The 17,223-nt window shown below is 51.4% G+C and overlaps 1 protein-coding gene across 7 annotated transcripts in view; it reads right to left on the bottom strand.

Moving 5' to 3' along the window:
- The window catches only part of RPH3AL (rabphilin 3A like (without C2 domains)), a 155,501-nt gene that overhangs the window by 55,951 nt on the left and 82,327 nt on the right, over positions 1 to 17,223 (bottom strand). For 6 of the 7 annotated variants that reach the window (XM_070044553.1, XM_030861883.2, XM_070044552.1 and 3 more), the window contains one exon: positions 8,349 to 8,435. The exons of the other annotated variant lie outside the window; for it this stretch is intronic. In XM_070044553.1, coding sequence (XP_069900654.1) covers positions 8,349 to 8,435 — 87 coding nt within the window. The remainder of the gene's footprint in view (positions 1 to 8,348; positions 8,436 to 17,223) is intronic. 7 annotated transcript variants of the gene reach the window in all.

The following is a 17,223-nucleotide window of genomic DNA, read 5'->3' as shown; positions in this document are numbered from 1 at the left end:
CCCTCCTGGGAGCCAAGTGCCACGAGGATGCTGGGCGTGGCTGGATGGCTGCTTCCCACGGGCTCCAGCTGGGAGCGAGGGGGCCCCTGATTCTCCCAACCTCCTGCAGGCTTGTGCCAAGGTGGACCCTACCCAGGGGCCCTAACTGGGCTACTGGTTACCCGCCAGCCTGTGGGAGGGTGTTTGAGATGATTTAAAAACCACCATGTGAAGCCACTTTCCTACTCCACAAATTCCCCTTTCAGTCAATCAAGAAGCAACAAGGAGAGAGGGGCCGGAAGCAGGAATACAGACCTAGCATCAATGGGCACCGCAGGGCCCCAGCCAGGGCCATCTGTGATAAGACTACAGGGAAGTCAAAAGCCCCCTGCTGGGAAAAGGTTCTAAAGTGATCTAAACAAGGAACCCGCTTTCCTCTTTTGCAAATGTCTCTTTCAATCAGCAAACCTTTCCCGAACACGTTTTATATGAAAAGCACTGCAGGAAACACAGTAAGTGTTGGTGCAGCCCGGTCTCCACTGAGCTATAATCAGGATGCTGAGTGAAACAGGGAAGGCACAGCGGACGCTGAGCGGAGAAGAATGCTCTCATTGTATTAATCAGCTTCCAATTACTTACAAATTGGCCTTCTCCCCTTTCTAGCTCATCCGCCTCAGAGAATGCCCGCATCCTCAAAGAAGCCTTCCTACTCCAAAGGTACATTTTAGAGGCTGCAGGAATGGTTTCTAGAATCCTGGGCAATCTGGATTCCAATTAACTTTCCCCCTGATTACAGTATAACTTTGAGTAAGTCACTCTTTTTTTTTTTTTTAATGAATCGGATTAAAGGCTAAACAATCAATGACGTGAATTTCTGGCTTTGCAACATCGTGTGTTTAGAAGCGCCGATGAGGTCCTTCCCAAGCTCGCACTAACACACCCAAGAAAGCTCGTGAGTGAAGGGCACGCGCACACCAGCACGGGAGGGATCTGACATTTCACCTACAGTCAGTCTCCCCTCTGAAGACAGGCGAGTGGGATGGATGAGACGAGTGTCACGGGTCCACCCACCCTTGCCTGCCTAGCAGGGATCAGGGTGCAGGGTCAGGGCTGTCCCTGGGCAGCCTTCCTGGCGTGGCACGATTACGGGTTTCTGGTGGTGCTCAGGGGCTGTCCTCCCTCCTCTAATTCTGTCTTTATGGATGGGAGATAGACTCCCAGCAAACAACCAGGTAGGTGTGGGAAGGAGCTGGCAACAGTGAACTGCATCTGGGAAGGTGTGTTTTCTTAAGTAAAGCTCAATCGTGGGAGAGTGGGGAGAGTGGGGAGAGTGGGGAGAGCCAAACTAGGGGTTACAGATTTCCAAGTCCTCCCTAGTTCTGTTTTTTCTTTTTTTTTTTGCAGTATGCGGGCCTCTCACTGTTGTGGCCTCTCCCGTTGCGGAGCACAGGCTCCGGACGCGCAGGCTCAGTGGCCATGGCTCACGGGCCCAGCCGCTCCGCGGCATGTGGGATCCTCCCGGACCGGGGCACGAACCCGTGTTCCCTGCATCGGCAGGCAGACCCTCAACCACTGCGCCACCAGGGAAGCCTCCTCCCTAGTCCTGATGGCCAGAGGGCCAGGTCCCAGGAGAATCAGGGTATCTCCTCCGTGGAGCAGAATCCCAGACAAAGGAAAGGGGCTGTGAGCAGTGCTTGAGCTGCTTCCGGTAAACCCTGGGCCTGCAGCTCTCACAGCATCAGGAGGGGGATAAAGGTACATGTGCAACCACCAAGACCAAACACAGGAAGCCATCAAAGTCAGACAAAAGAGAAAAAAAGAATCAGTGACGTGGAAGAAAAGTTTTAAGATTTTTCGGAATGGAGGGAAAAATGAAGAGAACTTGAAAATGACTTGGTAGAAGATGATAAATACACAAGGCAGAGAATGGAAATGCACTCTTCAAATTCCAAGTGCTCCCAAGAAGAGACCAGACTAGTTCAGGAACAAAGCAATAAGCAAAAGCATAATTGAAAAGCTTTTCTGAATGGAAGATCCAACTATGTTCGTCCTAGACAAAAATCAGTGAAAATGACCCAGGCGTATCCAGATGACATTACTAACTTCCAAATATAGGCATAAATAATACTACCAGGTTATTTAAAAGGGGATAAAAGCATACGCCTGGCTTCAGACTTCTCCCCCACGTCTCTGTTCTCGCCTTCAAAACTACTTTATGCTGAGCATCAGATCTGGTCAGCCCGCCTTCTCCTGTTCTCAGTTTTGACTTCACGGGCTACACCTGCTTGTTGCCTACACTGCATCCTGGAAACTGTCTTCTGGTTCACAAGGTCCTTCCCTGGGGTTCTGCAGGTGTGCCTGATGTGCCGTTTAACCAGTCCACTGAGGGATGTCTCATTCCCTTTTCTTTCTTTCTTTCTTTTTTTTTTTAGATTTTTTTTTTGATGTGGATCATTTTTAAAGTCTTTTATTGAATTTGTTACAATACTGCTTCTGTTTTATGTTTTGGTTTTCTGGCCATGAGGCATGTGGGATTGAACCTGCACCCCCTGCGTTTGGAAGGCGGAGTCTTAACCACTGGACTGCCAGGGAAGTCCCTTAGTCCCTTTTCTGTGTCTTTAAATCTCGAACTTGTATCAGAGTTTATTAATTTGCTGACAAGGAAACCAGGAAAGTGACCAAAGAACGTGCCCATCCACAGAGGGAATAGAAATGAGGTGGGACAGGGAGCTGGGAGGCCGAACACTTATATAAGCAGCTGGTTTAATTAGGTAAAGACTGCAGTTTCGTGTGGTCACAAAAACATCATATTCATGGCAGTCAGTACAGTGGATATCAGGGGCCGGGGACTCCAAGCTGTTGGGAGTGCCAACCAGGGATCAAAAATAAAAAACAATGAATAAGAAGCAAATGATAAGGAACCATCTGTGTCTGTTAATGGGAATGACAAGGTTTACTGCTCTAAAAAATTACTGAAGTATCATTTGATTGAGTTTGTGAATTCCTTAATAACATTTTTCATTTTTAGAAAAGAAAATGGTTCATTTGGTTCTTTTTCAAATTTGCTCATTCTTTTTTCAAATGTCCTATTTGTTCAGTTGGGCTTCTATTGCTTCTCTTATCTCTTTTACTTAATTTAAAAACTTATTTGGACTTTCCTGGCAGTCCAGTGGTTAGGACTCCGTGCTTCCACTGCAGGGGGCACGGGCTCGATCCCTGGTCGGGGAGCTAAGATCCCACATGCCGTGCAGTGAGGCCAAAAAAAAAAAACCTATTTATATTTCTTTCACAGTTTCACTATTATCTCTAGTTCCCTGGGCACTGATTCTCCTAGTCGTTACATTTGCCTACTCTCCCTCATGGTGGTTCTTTTCACGTGTGGTCGGTTAGACAACAGAAGCCAAACTCACAGAATTTTGAGTGGGAAAGATTATGATCAATTGCATATCAGTCAAGTCACTGTCTTTTTTGTATAAAGGCAACAGCTATTACCAGATAGCAAAAGACTCAGAAAATACACTGTCCACATGTCATTATTTAAGATCACATAGCCAGCTAATTATAAGTCAAAAGCAATAACTCAAGGGTGTATAGGTAATGAGGTTCTATAAACACTGGTGTTTAGTTTTCCCTTCTAAGTATCCATTCTGAGGACATAATCTCAAAGGTAGTCAAAAAGCTATGTACACAGATATATAAAGCAATTAGCAATGAGAAGGAAAAAAGGAAATAACTCAGATGGCTTAAATTAGCAGAATATCCATATGACAGAATGTTTACAAAGAGTTATTGATTACACTGAGAACTGCTTACGATAAAATGTTAATTTTAAAACAGAGGTTCGACAATATAAAGAAAACAGACACAGAAAAAAGATAGAAAGTAATTACGCCAAAATGCTAACAGTGATTGTCTCTGGATGGTAAGATCATGGATTTTGGGAGGGTGTATACTTCTTTATGCTTTCTATACATTGTGAATATCAATGATCCATATTAATTTTATAATCAGAAAAGAGTTAAATGTATAAAATATTTAAAAAAATGAAAACTTCTAAGGGTAACAACAGTCAAGAACTTAAATATCTTGGGTAATACTAAATAAGAAAGATGAAGTATCATGGTACTAACTCTGACATTATAGTCTATAATTTATACTCAACACAGTAGCCAGAGTATCCTTTAAAAATTGAGGGAGGGCTCCCCTGGTGGCGCAGTGGTTGAGAGTCCGCCTGCCGATGCAGGGGACACGGGTTCGAGCCCTGGTCTGGGAAGATCCCACATGCCACGGAGCAACTGGGCCCGTGAGCCACAACTACTGAGCCTGCATGTCTGGAGCCTGTGCTCCGCAACAAGAGAGGCCGCGATAGTGAGAGGCCTGCGCATCGCGATGAAGAGTGGCCTCCGCTTGCCACAATTAGAGAAAGCCCTCACACAGAAACGAAGACCCAACAGAGCAAAAATAAATAAATTAAGAAAAACAAAAAAACAAACAAAAAAACACAAAAAAACATGCCAGGGAATCCTAAAGACCTTCTAATTGATAATAAAAGAGAACTTGAAAAAAAAAAATTGGGGGAGGATTCAGGTCACGCTTCTCCTCTACTTCAGACCTTCGAGGGCTCCCCATTTCACTCAGAGTAAAAGCCAAAGTCCTTCCAAGGATCTACAAGGACCAACATGATCTGACCCCCGGCCACGTCTCTGACCTCCTCTCCTGAACCTGACTTTGCTCCAGTCACACTGTTCTACTTGCTGTTCCTCAAACCTACTAAGGACACACCTGCCTCAGGGCCTTTACACTTGCAGTGCCCTTTACTTGGAATGCTTTCTGTCCACGCAGCCACACAGTGTGTTCCACACCTCAGCTCAGATGACATTTTATCAGTGAGCCCTTTCCTGACCCCTGTAAAAAATAACAGCTACCCCTATGTTCCCATCACCTCATCCCCTTTATCAAGTACTTTTTCACCATCGGTGACATGGCAGAACTTACTTTATTGCGTTTGTGGTCTCCATCTCCCATGAGAAGAGTTCTTTTGCCCGGTGCATAGAAGATGCCCAATAACTAAGCGTTGAATGCCCGCACAACTAAATGCGTGAGGCTGTAAGCTCCTGAAGAGCAGAGGGGCCGAAGCGGACACCACTGCATCCCCGAAGCGCACAAAACAGGCAGCAATGCCAACCTGATGGTCCCAGGGACATGTAACCAACATTCGACTCACTCCAGAAAAAAATACTTGTAATTACAGCCAAAGATGACAGCAGAGAAGAGTCAAATGGAAAAAGAAGATAAGCGTGTCTGGGCACAGTAATATGAGAGTTTCCATCAGAAAAGGCAAGATCTTCCATCAGGACCTGGTTTTTGCTGCACGACAGAACGCCACATTTTTATCACAGACTCAGAACCAGCTCTGTGTGGCACTTAAAATGACATTTCAAATGCTCTTTCTATTTATCTATCTCTTTGTTGCGATTAGATATTTTTCTACGGGAAAAAAAAAAAAAAGGCATTAGGAAACCAATTTCCCTGGCACTCTCCCACCACAAAAGCAGGCAGGAAAATGCAGCGCTTGGGTATGGCTTCCACAGGCACCCAGACAGACACACATACTTTCAGGGCCCGTCCACACCTCCTAAGCGTCCACAGTCTGCCTGGTCCTGCAGAGGGAATACAGCATCCTTGATCTCGCCCAGTTTTATCAGCCTCTAGAAATTCAAGGACAAACTGATAGCACAGTGCACAGCCTCATATTCTTTACTTAAGGAAAGATAAGAAAATTCATCCTAAGCTATTTCAGACTTTCCTGGGCATCGGAGCGCTCAGAGATTAGGACGGGCTGGTGGTGGACGCTGCCTGCGGTAGCTCAGGACTATTAATGAGCGTAAGGGTAACTCACAGTGGGGCTGGACGGGGCCAGCTGACCCCTACCCAAGCCCTCCACTAAATTATTACATTTGCTAAATTTTTTTTTTTTTTTTTTTTTGCGGTACGTGGGCCCCTCACTGTTGTGGTCTCTTCCGCTGCGGAGCACAGGCTCCGGACGTGCAGGCTCAGTGGCCATGGCTCACGGGTCCAGCCGTTCTGCAGCATGTGGGATCCTCCCGGACCGGGGCACGAACCCGTGTCCCCTGCATCGGCAGGCGGACTTTCAACCACTGCACCACCAGGGAAGCCCGACGTTTGCTAACTTTGTCTTTCCTCTTATCGCCCTCCTTTTCCTTGACAATTCCTTCATCTCCATCCTCCCCACAGCTCAGCCGCGTCTTGCCATCCTGCTCAGGAATCTCCTACAAGATAGTATTTTGGGGAATTTTCCTCTCTCGTGGATGCCTGCATCTTAGAAGGGACCCCTTGAAGCCCAGAAGGACCTCAAGTTCAGAGGGGGAAGTTCCAGCTGGGTAAGAGAGGCAGGCTTCTAATATTGATGGAGTGCCTATTCTAGGCTGGACACTTTGTCTACTGTAATGATGTTGCTGAATGTTCAAGGTATCTCCAGGAAACAGGTATTATCGTCTCCATTTCAGGATGAGACACCAGGGACCTCTGGGCAAGACAGACTAGAACGTTAGTTCACGCTTGGAGGCCCTGCCTACTATCTTCCCTGTTCCAAAGACACGACAGTGGTCCATGAAAAGATTCCAGCAAGGAAGCTCAACTGTTCTCAGAAGTAAGACATATATCTCGATGGATCAGAAGCTCCAAATATTTACTATTTTGAGGGGCTGAAGGCACAGCCTGCTGACTCAGAACCCAGAGGCAGGTGGAGGGAGCTGGAAGGTTGGTTTTCCAAGGGTACAGGGACTAAAAGTCTCCCATGGGAGGTGGGGGACCAGTCCCTGAAATGGGGGCTGGTGAAAGCACTTTCCATCTGAGGGAGGAAGCTGAAAAAACCAGAGGTACCGTTTCCCCACCCTCCTAAGACTAAAGCTTGTCTGTGAATGTGAATAGTGATAGAAGCTGGAAGAAGCACACACGTAGCCAGGGCCTGGCCAGACTGCCTATGGCTTTGACGACTGGCTCCAGGAATAATCCCATGATCGCTGTGAACATGCAGCTCATCACTAACCCAAGACAGCTGGCCCTGCGCCGGGGGACCCAGGACCTGGGTGGAGGCAACTTGAAATCACTCGGCAAGGAGGGCTGTGTGGAGGTGATGAGCAAGGAGAGAAAGAGAGAGAGAGACGGACTCCCACTCAAGATGAGCAGACGAACCCCAATTCCAAAACACCCAAGGAAAGGTGTTGCTGAGAGAGACAACCAACAAAGAGTCTCAAAGATTTAGCGAGCTGGAAAGGAACTGAGGAATTCACCCCGAAAGTATCTCAGAAAGGCAAAGAAAAAAAATGAGAAAGCACAGTTGGGAGCTGTGGAGAATGGATGGAGAGGCTCAGAACTGTATCCCACAGGGTTTCCAGGACGGGAGACTTGGAATGGCAGGGTAGCAATATTCAAGGATGTCACGGAGGAGGATTTTCTCTAACTAGAGACATTTTATGGATCCTCAGATGAAAGGCGCATATTAATCACCAAGCAAGTAAGTAAAAAAAATAAATCCACATGTCGAAAACCTGGGGCATCTTCCCTCTACCCGACTCCTTCTGTTCCTGAGATCCCTGGCCCGTGGCCTTCCCAGGAGCTGCCTGACAAGGTCCTCCACTGTTTTCGTCCCATTCCTGATCCTGGCACAGTGAGGAAAGCCCTGGGTTTGGGGTTGGGAGACGTAGGTTCGAGCCCCCCATCTGCTACTGCCTCAGAGTCCTTGCTGAGCCTTGATTTCTTCCCTTCAAATGGGATCAGAAGTAGAATGACAGAAATTTAGAACCAGAGGGACTTTGGGGGCGGCGTCATCACAGCAGACCACGGCTAGACCACAGTCAGACCCACTAACTAGCTCGGTGCCCACAAGATACTTAACCTCCTGCGTCTCCACTTCCCCATCATTAAAAGGGGATAATAACAGCACTGGCCTGTGGGGTTGCATAAGGATGAAATGAATTCATTCGCGTAAAGAACTTAGCACGGTGCCACGCGCGGAGTAAACCTTCAACCCGGGGCAGCCATTTCTGTTATGATAATAATAGACGCCCATGAAATGCCACCTGCGACCTATATGCAGTGCGAGGGGCTCCCCACTGAGACCACGGACCCCAGGCAGAGCAGAACCAGGGTCCATTGCCCCCTCTGCACTGGGGAACGGGCAAGCCAGCCGGCTACCCTCCCCACCCTCATCCCGGGCTGCCCCTGGTAGGCCCTCCTTGGCCTTCTGAGAAGCCCCTCTCCGTGACCAACCATGAACTTCCCTGAATTCGTGCACGCCCCGGCCCTGCCCAGGCCCCCCCCAGACCCCGCTGCCCCGGGTACCCTACCTCTCTCTGCTCACTGCAGATCTTACACAGCCACAGGGGCCGCTTCTGGCCGGGGGAGGCCTCGATCCCGCATTTGGTGCAGACTTTCTACAAGAGAGAGGACACGGGAACGTAAACACTCAGCTCCTTCCTCCTCAGCTGAGGGGCTGGGAAAACTATAACCAAGGAGCCCTCTGGCACCTTCTGAGGGGATGGCTTTTGCTTCAGGCCCCAAGGGGCGATAACCCAAAGGATACAGATCATCTAAGACCCGTAGCCGGCTTTGGGGCACAATAGGTGTGCCCATCCAAGGATCTCCGTGATAGAAATTCACCCTCACACGCACATCCTGTTGGGATCACGTCAAAAAAAAATAAGCTTGCTGAGAGTCACAGCTGCATCATTTTCAATAGCAAGGAACTGGAAACAACCCAAACGCCCAATACCAGAGGCCGATCCAGGCAAACACAACTGAATACGATACGGCCTTAACAGCAGACTGTCGGTCCCCGGAAATGTGGGCAGGAAATGATGTTTTTCAACAAAGAAAACATAAAAAAAAAAAAAAAAAAGAGCATGCAATAGTGAAAGGAAGGGAAGACCAGGAACAAAAAAAAAAAAAGAACATGGAGCAAAGAAAACAGACATTTGTATATAACCCTGCAAAACATTCACTTGTGTGCCTGACAAGGTAAGACAATGATATGGTGACAAATACCAGTGACCGCTTGGGCACTTCCTTCATGCCAAGGCCCTTCATTTAACGATCCCAGGACCCCTGTCATATAAGAATTAGGCCCATTTTACAGGCAGTAGTTTGAGAATTGCTCAAGTTCACGCAGCAAGTAAGTAACAGACTCAGGTCTGCCTCTAGAGCTGCTATATAACCGCCCCCGGACACGTGGGCCGCCAGAACCTAGTCTCTGCAGCGCTTCTCCTTCTACAGAGTTGCTGACGATCACATAACTTCTCGGTACATATTTTGCTTCCCCGAGATGCACAGCCACAAGCCCTGGTGGGAAAAAGCCAGATGAAAGGCACCAGGAGGCAGAGGGGCGCTTGGTGGGGCTGAGACCTCTTCTGGGCTAACCCAGGCAGAGTCTGCTTCAGGGACAGCGTGTCCTCCTCAGAGAACAGTCACACCAGCTAATCAATGCATCCTTCTGCCGCTGCGTGGAAGCTGCCCGGTCCCTGCGGGGCTAGGGGCTCTCTCCTCTCTCCTGTCGAGGGAAGGCTGTATCTGCGGCTTGGCCTTTTCTGCGGGCTGCCAACTGAGCAAGGAGCACACCTCTCCACGGAGAGGGAAATGTCACCAACTTGGCTTTTCAGAGCATGTTGTCACCGCCTGATTGGGCAGTGGGGCCACAGGAGGTGAGGAATCAGCTCGTGGCAGAAGGGAAGCTATGATACATTCGTGGGGGGTATGCATTCGCTTCCATCAGACCCGCAGGTACAAGAAATGTCATTTTTCTTTTATTTCTCCAAATAAATTGTAATCTGCTCCAAGCTCCTGTCCCTCTGGGTTGGCAGGAAAGTCCATCCCAGTCTGTTCGGGCTCCGCTCTCGCGAAGGTCCCAGGCTTGGGGTCTTTGGTGGCGCAGTACGTCTGGGAAGGGTCCCCTGGGTGCTGCCGGACTGCTCACTGCTGTGCTGTTCCCCCTCTGAGCTCCCACATCCCTCAGAGGGGGAAGGGGCCTGGCCACTTCTGTGTCAGGCCTGGGTTTGGGATCTGTGCCAGGCTGGGGTGCCCCCTCTCTGGGGGCCAGCAGCCTGTCCCCCTGGAGCCCCGAGCCACCAGTCTGGAGACTCCCCCTTCCCCACTAGAGCTGCCTCTTGCTACCCCTTCCAATGCTCACCCCAACCCTTCGACCTCTAGGACAGGGGCCCCCATAAGCCCATAAGATGGGACTCAAGAAACACACATGGGGGCTTCCCTGGTGGCACAGTGGTTGAGAGTCCGCCTGCCAATGCAGGGGACACGGGTTTGTGCCCCGGTCCGGGAAGGTCCCACATGCCACGGAGCGGCTGGGCCCGTGAGCCATGGCCGCTGAGCCTGCGCGTCCGGAGCCTGTGCTCCGCAACGGGAGAGGCCGCAACGGTGACAGGCCCGCGTACCGCAAAAAAAAAGAAACACACCCGGGCCCCTCCTTCCTGGGGTGAAGAGAGGGAGGAGGCGCTGCAGCCGGCGGGCTGTTTTTCCTGCTCATTCCCATGATCCCGTATAGAAGGCACACGTGGGAAAATCAGTGGAGCCGTCTCAGAGAGGGGAGATTTCCCTCTTGTGTTTTCTACATGCTTGTACGGTTCAATGACAGCTCGTCCTCCAAGCACGCAGTGTGCCCTAACCCCCTCCCAAGGTTGCTGAATCAGACGATGCTGCTGGGAATCGGGAGAGAAGACCAGTTCCCCCCATTATGGAACACCAGCCCCTGCCACCCTGGCAACAGAGGGTGAAGGAGGTGGGTGTCATGATGTCCATCATACGGGTGAAGGAAATGAGGCTCAGAGATGTTGAAGGCTGCCCGCAGTCCCACAGTTAGGTAGCGACAGTCAGGATTTGGGAAGCTCCCCTCTACTGGACCTTAGGAGACCTGAGCACCGCGTGGAGCACAGCCCTGTGTTGGGAGGGTGGGGCCCGGTGAGGCACCCAACGCTCAGTCCCAGGTCGGCCTGCCTGCCAGGCCAAAGGGTATGTCTGGCTGCCTTGGAGGAGTGACATTTAAGCAGGGTTTGAAGGATGGGCGTGCACGTGCCCTCGATAAATAGCATCTGATTGACTGACTGATCATCTGTGCTGTTGGGCGGCAGGGAAAGAAGCTAGGAGAGAGTGCTTGAAAGCTGTGTCCTGTCTTCTACCCAGAGAACACAGCACACGGAACCACCTGGCCTGGGGGCAGGAGCCGTGTGGACCAGTTGCCTTCCAGAGGCAGGGTCAAAGGCTGTTGGGTCAGCTCCCAGTCCTGGTGGGGGAGGGATGGATGGCATGTCCCAAGTGTTCTCTCCTCCCCTTGTCCTGTGGGGTTCTGGAGGGAGTTGGGGGTGACATGACAGGGCATACCCTCCCTGGCCCACGGGCAGCCCTGTTTTCAGGCTACCAGCCATCACTAGTGGAACCCCTGGTCAGTCCCGGCCATCTCTTGGCCTCTTTACAAGCTCCAGTGTCTCCAGCTGCGGAATCCGGGCCAGCAAAAAGATAACACGCCCCAGTTCAAATAATACATAATTGCTGTTCTATTAAATCTCGACCAAGAAGAGAATAACGAGCCTTTTCCCCTTATGGGCTTGGTCTTTGTTCCAGGTTCCGATAAAGAAAATTAAGCAGGTGGTATTTTAAAAAGCCAGTGAGAGAGAGAGTGTGAGCCGGCCACAACATCAACTCAGTGTAAAGGGAACACTGCACAGTCGTGTCAAGGACAGCCGGGCCTGGGGGTGGCCACCAGCTTCCCTGCCAAGTGGGTTTCCATTGAGCGGAATTGCCCCGGGTGAGTGAGCGCTGGCTTCCCGGGCTTGGCTCTCTCATGCTTCCTGCAGCCTCAAACTGTGTCTGAGCGTTAAACAAACCAAGTCTAGCTTCTGGGCCTGACTCAGACGCTCCATGCATTCCTTTTGCAAATGTACCTCCCATCCCAGAACACGCATGGGGAAAGGCTCAGGGGGTAGCCCACGGGACACAGGCTTTGGGGCAGCGGAGCACAGCGTCTGCCATTTAGATGCAACCTTGGACTTGTTACCAGCCTTCTCTGAGCTGCATTTTCTTGTCCCGAAGATGGTGGTAACAGGCAGGCTCATGTCACAGTTAGGAGGGTCAAGGGAGATGACTGACGAAAGTGCTCAGCACAGTCCACGGTAAGGAGCAGGCGGCAACCACAGTCCTGCACAGCTGCCTCAGTGAAGGATGCCACACGCATCAGTTATATAAGCCAAAACCCCAGAGTCATCCTTGACCCCCACTCTCCCTCCTGCCCATCCAAATAATCCATCTCCAGGAACTCTAAATCTCACTAGAACTGTCCACTCTCCTCCAAGACCCTCCCTATCCATACTGCCATCTCCGGCGCCTGCACCACGGCCCCACCCCACTTTGGCCAGCCTCCAGCTGGTTCCCAGCACGGAAGCCAGCGTGATCTTTTCAAGATGCAAATCTCATCACGTCCTGTCTACCGTCCTTGCCAGCTTAGGAGCCTCCAGAGACTTCCTGTTGCCCTCTGGATGAAGACCACACCCTTTCACATGACGCATGATGCCTGCTCAGGGTGGACCTACCTCCTTGTGACCTCAGCTTGCACCCCTCTCCCCTACTCTACTGCCTCGTTCTCCATCTCAAGCCCCAGCCGTGTTGGCCTGACTTCAGTCCCTGGTCCTCAATCTGCTTTTCCTGCCTCTGGACCTTGGCATGTGCTGCTCTCTCTGTCTGGGATGTACTTGACCACACGCTCTCCTCATGAGCCTATGCATCCTTCAGACCTCAGCAAAAGCACCACTTCTTCAGGAAGCCTTCTCTGCCGTCTTAACCCGGTTGGAGCTTCCCTAACAGGCTCTCGCCTCTTCTCCTCCACTGAGACTTACCCTCATTTGTGTGGCTGTGTAACTACGGTCACTTCCCCTGCTAGGCTGTCAACAACCAGAGGGCAGAGGCCGCGTCTGTTTCTGTTCACCTTCCTGTTTCCGGCATGATGAAGTTTTGTGGAATAAACGAATAAACAAATGAGAGCTACTTTTAACATTACACCTGAGAAGGCAAGATGTGGCCCCTCCTGGAATGTGCCAACCTGCTGGGGGGAAGAGACGCACAGAAACAGGAAACACTCGCTGGGCAGCAGCGGGGCAGGGGGTGCCCCGTCCACACTGAGTGAGGCTGATTGGTCAGGCGACGGGAGACCATACAAGGAAGAGCCTCCTCTGGGGTGGGGTGTCAGGGGTGGTGGGACTGCTGCCCGGGGGGCCTCACTCTCAGTGGGCGGGGCATGAATCCAGGCTGGGCTGGCCACAGAGGAAATGACACTGAGGGTCCTTTGCTAAGGGTGGGGGCAGAGATGTGTGCCCCGCCCTCCACGTGACCACTGCCTGCCCGCCGCCCCAGGGGTGCAGCCTGCAGGCTGCCTGTGTGTTCAGACTCTTTCCAAGGTCTGTGGAGGCGCCCTCCTGAACATCCTCATACCCTAGGCCACTTCGGTCACCCCAAGACTCCCTGGAACCCCACCTCTCCATCCAACATCATCACCTTCACCTTCCCACGCTATAGGTCAGCGTCAGAGGCACGACACGGTCCGGGAGACCACAGAGCTGGGGCACCTCACTCCCAGGCCGGCCTTCCCATCCTCACCGCGAGCCCCTGCTGACTCATTCCACGCGGAGCCTTCACGCTCCACGGCGGAGTCCCTGAGCTGCCACCGACTAGAAGGGAGCAGGTGTGGGGCCCACGCGGGGGTGGGAACGGAACTGCTCGCACCCCTCCAGGGCGCTTAGTACCCGGGAGTCAGCCACGCTCTGTGACAGGCCCTGGAGGCCTCGCTGCTGCTGCGTCATCCATCACACAGAAAGCAGTGCTCCCGGCACTCAGCCAACCGAAGAAAGACGAAATTGTGCTTAAATGTCCCACACGAGGAGGCCAGAGAAACGTACGCTGTGCTGCAGAAATGAATAATGGAGACGGCTAATTTGAAAACATCTGGTGCTTCAATTCAACAAACGTTTACTCAATACTGGATGGAAGGTGCTGTTCTAGGAAGGATGAGGATGAACCAGCCACGGCCCTTTGTCCTCAGCGAGGGTTCCGTCGAGCGGAGGACTTGATGAACGAGCAAAACTCATCTGGAAAAGGACTTGCCCAAGAGCTTCAAGACTGAAACTGGAAAAGGACTTGCCCAAGAGTTTCAAGTTTCACCGACTGAAGTGTGTCAGTGAGACGGTCTCTCCTTAGGAACCAGGCAGCAATGATGCTCGTGGAGGGGCTGCCCCCGACCCCTCACCCCAGGAAAGCAGGGTAAAGAAATGGCTGTGTCCAGACAATCACAGCACAGGCACGAACAACGTGAAGAAATCAGCCCGCGAGTGTGCATTTCACGCCACCCAGTGTGCTCCCCATGCTAGAACTCAAACCTTCAGCAAGGAAAAAAATCCGATTGTGTTTTGGAGAAAGGTACTCGGCAATAAAAAATGACGACGTAAACAGAAAGAATGAAAACAATCGCGACGGAACTGTGTATTTACTGACATGGAGCAATGTTCAGAATAAATTAAGTTAAAAAAGCAGGTTATAAACAGTAAGCCTAGTGTGATTCTCTACCATATAGATATGTATATGTGCCTATATCCATTTAGAAGTAGATATATACACAGAAAAATATCTGGAAGGAGACCGGCCAAAACATAAATTGAATCATGCTAAGTCGAAATCTATTTTAAATGGGTAAGCAGAATTCCTGTTTAAAGGAAGGCTATGCTAAATGTTTTGGGAAATCACTTGCCCCGACTTCCTTTTTTGACCCTATCTGGATTTTTGTGGGTCAGGATGGATTAAAGAAGCCGAAGACATAGGCACAAACGGGAGGGACACTGGACTTGCTGGTTGAGTGTGGCTCAAAGGTAGATAGTCAGCCTTGCCTCCACCCGCCTCCACCTCCGCAGGTGGTGTCCACGGGTCACTGACCCCTCTGATCACAGGATCAGTCCTGCTCACCCCCAAGACATCAGCCAGGCTTGGAGGTGCATCACCAGCCCTGGAGGGCCAGGAGCGCAGGGGCTAGACATGGCCTCCTTGCTATAGACACACTCAGTATCTGGAAGCCAGGTTCTGCTGCCAAGTGACTTTCAGTACGTTAGGTACTGATGCACATATTATAATATTGATATACGTTAGATATTGATGCACATATTAAAATATTTAAATACTTTAGCTATTGATGTACATATTATAAATACTGATATACTTTCTCGAGCCCTGGTGCTACACCAGGCATCAGGGTAGGTGCTTTATGTAGAATCTCACTTAATTTTCATAATCGCACTAAGAAGTGGGTATTACGGTCCCTATTTTATCAACTCAGGATCTGAGGCCTGAGGCTAAGTAACCTGACCACGAGGAGCTGGGATGCGGACCTTGCGCTGTTTGAGCTCCAGGTTTCTGCTCAGACAAGAGACTCATCCAAGCCTTCCTTCTCCACCGGGGGCTCAGGTGAAGGCCGAGCTGGCTCCCTGGGCCCCGGCTCCCCTTCCAGAACATCAGACTCGGTCAAGCCTCAAGTGGGGGAGGGCACAGCCAGGGCCCTCCTCTGTTCATTAGGACACAGCCTGGGGGCCAGCAGGGCTGAGGGCATGCTGACCTGAGCCCTGACCACTGCAAATACTGAGTCACCCAAAGACGCACAGCTTTAAGAATGCCAGCCACCTGCTGCTTGGCCTGAGACAGAAGCCAGGAGGCACCCGGAGAAGAATTTCAGAAGGAAGACAAGTCTCTCTGTGCTTCCAACACTGGTGCCATGCTGGGGAAACGCCAGCCTTCCCGTGCCCCGGCTGCGGGTCGCAGGTGTACTACCCCACGCAGGGCCACTCTTCACATCAGTCTCTGGAAGGCTGCACCGCCTCCTTTGAGTGAGCCCTCCCCAGCTCCCCACCAGATGAGCCACTGATGCTACGTGGGGACCACCTGCAGACCCCAGTCCTGGGCAGCCCCCAGCCACCTCTCCCAGCTGAAAGGCAGCACTGCAGATTTCAGGACTAGCTTCCAAAGCACTGCCTTCCATCTCCTGCCACTCGCTACCGTCAGCCCCGCATCCTGAGCAGACAGGAGGGTTAAAAAGGCAATGGAAGGAGCTCGAGATGAACATTCACAAGCGCATACTAAAAAGGCATGCCTAGGGCTTCCCTGGTGGCGCAGTGGTTGAGAGTCCGCCTGCCGATGCAGGGGACGCGGGTTCGTGCCCCGGTCTGGGAAGATCCCACATGCCGTGGAGCGGCTGGGCCCGTGAGCCACGGCCGCTGAGCCTGCGCGTCCAGAGCCTGTGCTCCACAACGGGAGAGGCCACAACAGTGAGAAGCCCGCGTACCGCAAAAAATAAAAACAAAAAAATGGAGACTCCATGCTGGGTTTTTGCCTCTTTCCCAGGCAAACGTGGGAAGCAAAGATTTGAGCTGTCTCGACGGGCCCTGGGGGCACGCACGGTGGGTGACAGGAGGGTCAGTGGTTGCACCACGGCTGCAGGTGAGAGTTTGGGCAAAGGAGTGGAGACGGGTTATTCAGTATGAAGCTGAGAGGGAGGTTTTAAAGACCAGCAAATCTAATAACGTACGATCAAAACGGGACCACATGACACACAGCCCTGGGTCTCGAGGAATTCATTCATTCCTTCAGCAAGCGTCTGTGCGGGGCACGGTGGGTACTCAGCCCCTTGGGGAGAAGAGACGTACAAACGCTGGGCTGCGCAGACGGAGCACTGACTCCTGGTGAGACTGAGTCGTGACAAGGCAGAAACACTTGGTGGAAGTGCACAAATCATGGAAGGGCTGAGGGCTGAGGGGATGGCGGGGGAGCCTGTGCATCTCAGGCGAGGGCCAATGTCGACCCCTGAGGCTGGGGTGTTTCCCTCTGAGGGGGTGCCAGACCCTCCAGGGCCGAGGACAGGGCACTTGGAGGGGGAAAAGCACAGTCAACAGTATGCTCACTTTTTTCAAACATAAAATATTATTTTGAAATTTCAAATAGCATTAAAAAAGGTGGAAGGTTTCTACATTTATCTAAAGGGAGTCTGGGTTTTGAAAGGCTAAAATAACTGCTCTGAAGTCCCGATGGGGAAGAAGGACAGGTGGGGACTCCGCACTTCTCCCTCCCAACCTCTAAGGGGACCCTGGGTCTCACGGGGCCTTGTGTGGGGACAGGCGATAGCACTGACTCTCCCCA

This window comes from Globicephala melas, chromosome 20 (genome assembly GCF_963455315.2).
Source record: "Globicephala melas chromosome 20, mGloMel1.2, whole genome shotgun sequence".
Classification (NCBI taxonomy): domain Eukaryota; kingdom Metazoa; phylum Chordata; class Mammalia; order Artiodactyla; family Delphinidae; genus Globicephala; species Globicephala melas.
The sequence above is the reverse complement of the archived record's forward strand: the minus strand, read 5'-3'. Positions and strand labels throughout refer to the sequence as shown.